This window comes from Propithecus coquereli, unplaced genomic scaffold (genome assembly GCF_000956105.1).
Source record: "Propithecus coquereli isolate 6110/MARCELLA unplaced genomic scaffold, Pcoq_1.0 Scaffold2, whole genome shotgun sequence".
NCBI classification, from domain to species: domain Eukaryota; kingdom Metazoa; phylum Chordata; class Mammalia; order Primates; family Indriidae; genus Propithecus; species Propithecus coquereli.
The window spans coordinates 16,881,316-16,883,223 of record NW_012144966.1 but is presented as its reverse complement, the minus strand read 5'-3'; the positions used below and the strand labels follow the sequence as shown (position 1 = coordinate 16,883,223).

General features: G+C 37.3%; 1 protein-coding gene across 1 annotated transcript in view; it reads left to right on the top strand.

Moving 5' to 3' along the window:
- Positions 1-1,908, top strand: part of CPNE3 (copine III) — a 44,990-nt gene that overhangs the window by 20,842 nt on the left and 22,240 nt on the right. Inside the window, exon 5 of the mRNA XM_012643547.1 lies at positions 84-155. Within this exon, the coding sequence (XP_012499001.1) occupies positions 84-155 (72 nt within the window). The remainder of the gene's footprint in view (positions 1-83; positions 156-1,908) is intronic.

Sequence of the window (1,908 nt, the reverse complement as noted above, 5' to 3'; positions counted from 1 at the left end):
AACAGAATAAATCAATACCTATTTCATGAATATATTAGAATCCCTAAAACTTGTTTTCTTTCACTTTCCTTATCTACTCATAGATTTCAGCTGAAGAAATAAAGGATAATAGAGTGGTCTTGTTTGAAATGGAAGCCAGAAAACTGGATAATAAAGTGAGTAGATTATGCAGATTTCAACAAAGATGTCATGTTTTACATCACATTGATTCCCTTTTGAGAAAATAATAATGCAGTTACTATTGTGAACTCCATCATCTGGGCATCACGTAGGGTATTAGTTACTTCCAAATTTTGCATTTCTGTGTGTGTGTGTGTGTGTGTGTGTGTGTGTGTGTGTGTTTAAGCAGAACACATTTCCCTTTACATCTAGATGAAAGAACCTCTTTCATCTAGATATGATCAAAGAATTTGTCTAAGTTAAAAGAGGAGTTGAATGCAAGCGTTAATGTTACTTGTAAAAGGCATGAGAGAGTATAGTTGGGTTATCTTTAGGAAAACTACAAAAAGTATATGCTTTATTAATTACAGGCCAGTTATCCTCTTTGCTTTCAAATTCAAGGTCAGTATTTTTTCTTTTCTTTTCTTTTCTTTTTTTTTTTTTAGAGACAGGGTCTCACTCTGTTGCCCAGGCTAGAGTACAGTGGCACAATCATAGCTCACAGCAACCTGGAACTCCTGGGGTCAGGTGATCCTCCCGAGTAGCTAGGACTGAGTGTGTGTACCACCACACTCAGCTAATTTTTAAAATTTTTTTTGTAGAGATTGGGTCTTGTTGCATTGCCTAGGCTGATCTTGACCTCCTGGCCTCAAGCAATCCTCCCACCTCAGCCTCTCAGAGTGCTGGGATTACAGGTGTGAGCCACTGTGTCCACTGAGCCACTGTGTCCACCCTGTGTTTATATTTTTGACTATACCAAATATTATTTGCTTGACATTGAATTTTGTGCTCAAGAGGGAAATAATATTATCTTAGTTCTTAAATTAATACTGAGGCTAATTCAGGACTAAAAGAATTCTTCAGCTCAGGGAAGTATCTGCATCTATTGCTGTGGGATTAACAAGTATCTTCATTTTCAAAAATAATAAGCAATATATATGAAGGAGTGTAGATTTGAAAACGAAGATAAAGAAAAATGAAACAATAAAATCATCCATAACCTTACACTTGAGCTTAACATCTGTGAGTGATTTGTACATTCTTACAGAATTTTCTTTCTCTGTGTGTGTGTGTGTGTGTGTGTGTGTGTGTGTTTTGAGGATAGTGATAAGGACATTTTTCAGCAATTGCTGTGCTTGAGCATTGTGTAGGAGTGCTGTGGTGAATTATGGAGGAAATACAGGGTGGATTTTGTGCCCTTGAAGTATTCCTATTGTGCTTTCCGTATATCTAGGTCTGTTCTCTTGTGTGTATGAAGAAATGTATGGTATTGGTGAAGGGGTTTTGGACATAGAAGGGTAAGTTATGAAGTCTAGGTCCAGAGCCATCTATTAACTGGATAAGTGATCTTGGGAAAATCATTTCAGTCCTCTACATCAGCAATCCCCAAGCTTTTTGACACGAGGGACTGTTTTCATGGATGACAAATTTTCCATGGACCAGGGGTTGGGGGAGGGGATGGTTTCAGGATGATTCAAGCGCATTACATTTGTTGTACACTTTATTTCTATTATTATTACTTTGTAACATATGATGAAATAATTATACAACTCACCATAGGTTGGGGACCCCTGCTCTGAATCCATTTTCTCACTGGTAACTGCCCTGTCCCTCAGAGTTGGTATGGCTAACATTTGTGATATCATTTATATAAAACTACTCAGTGCCATGTGAATGAAAACTGTTACCGGTGAAAACAAGCCAAAAACATATTTACGGTCCGTTTGAGGATTATATTTTACAACCATC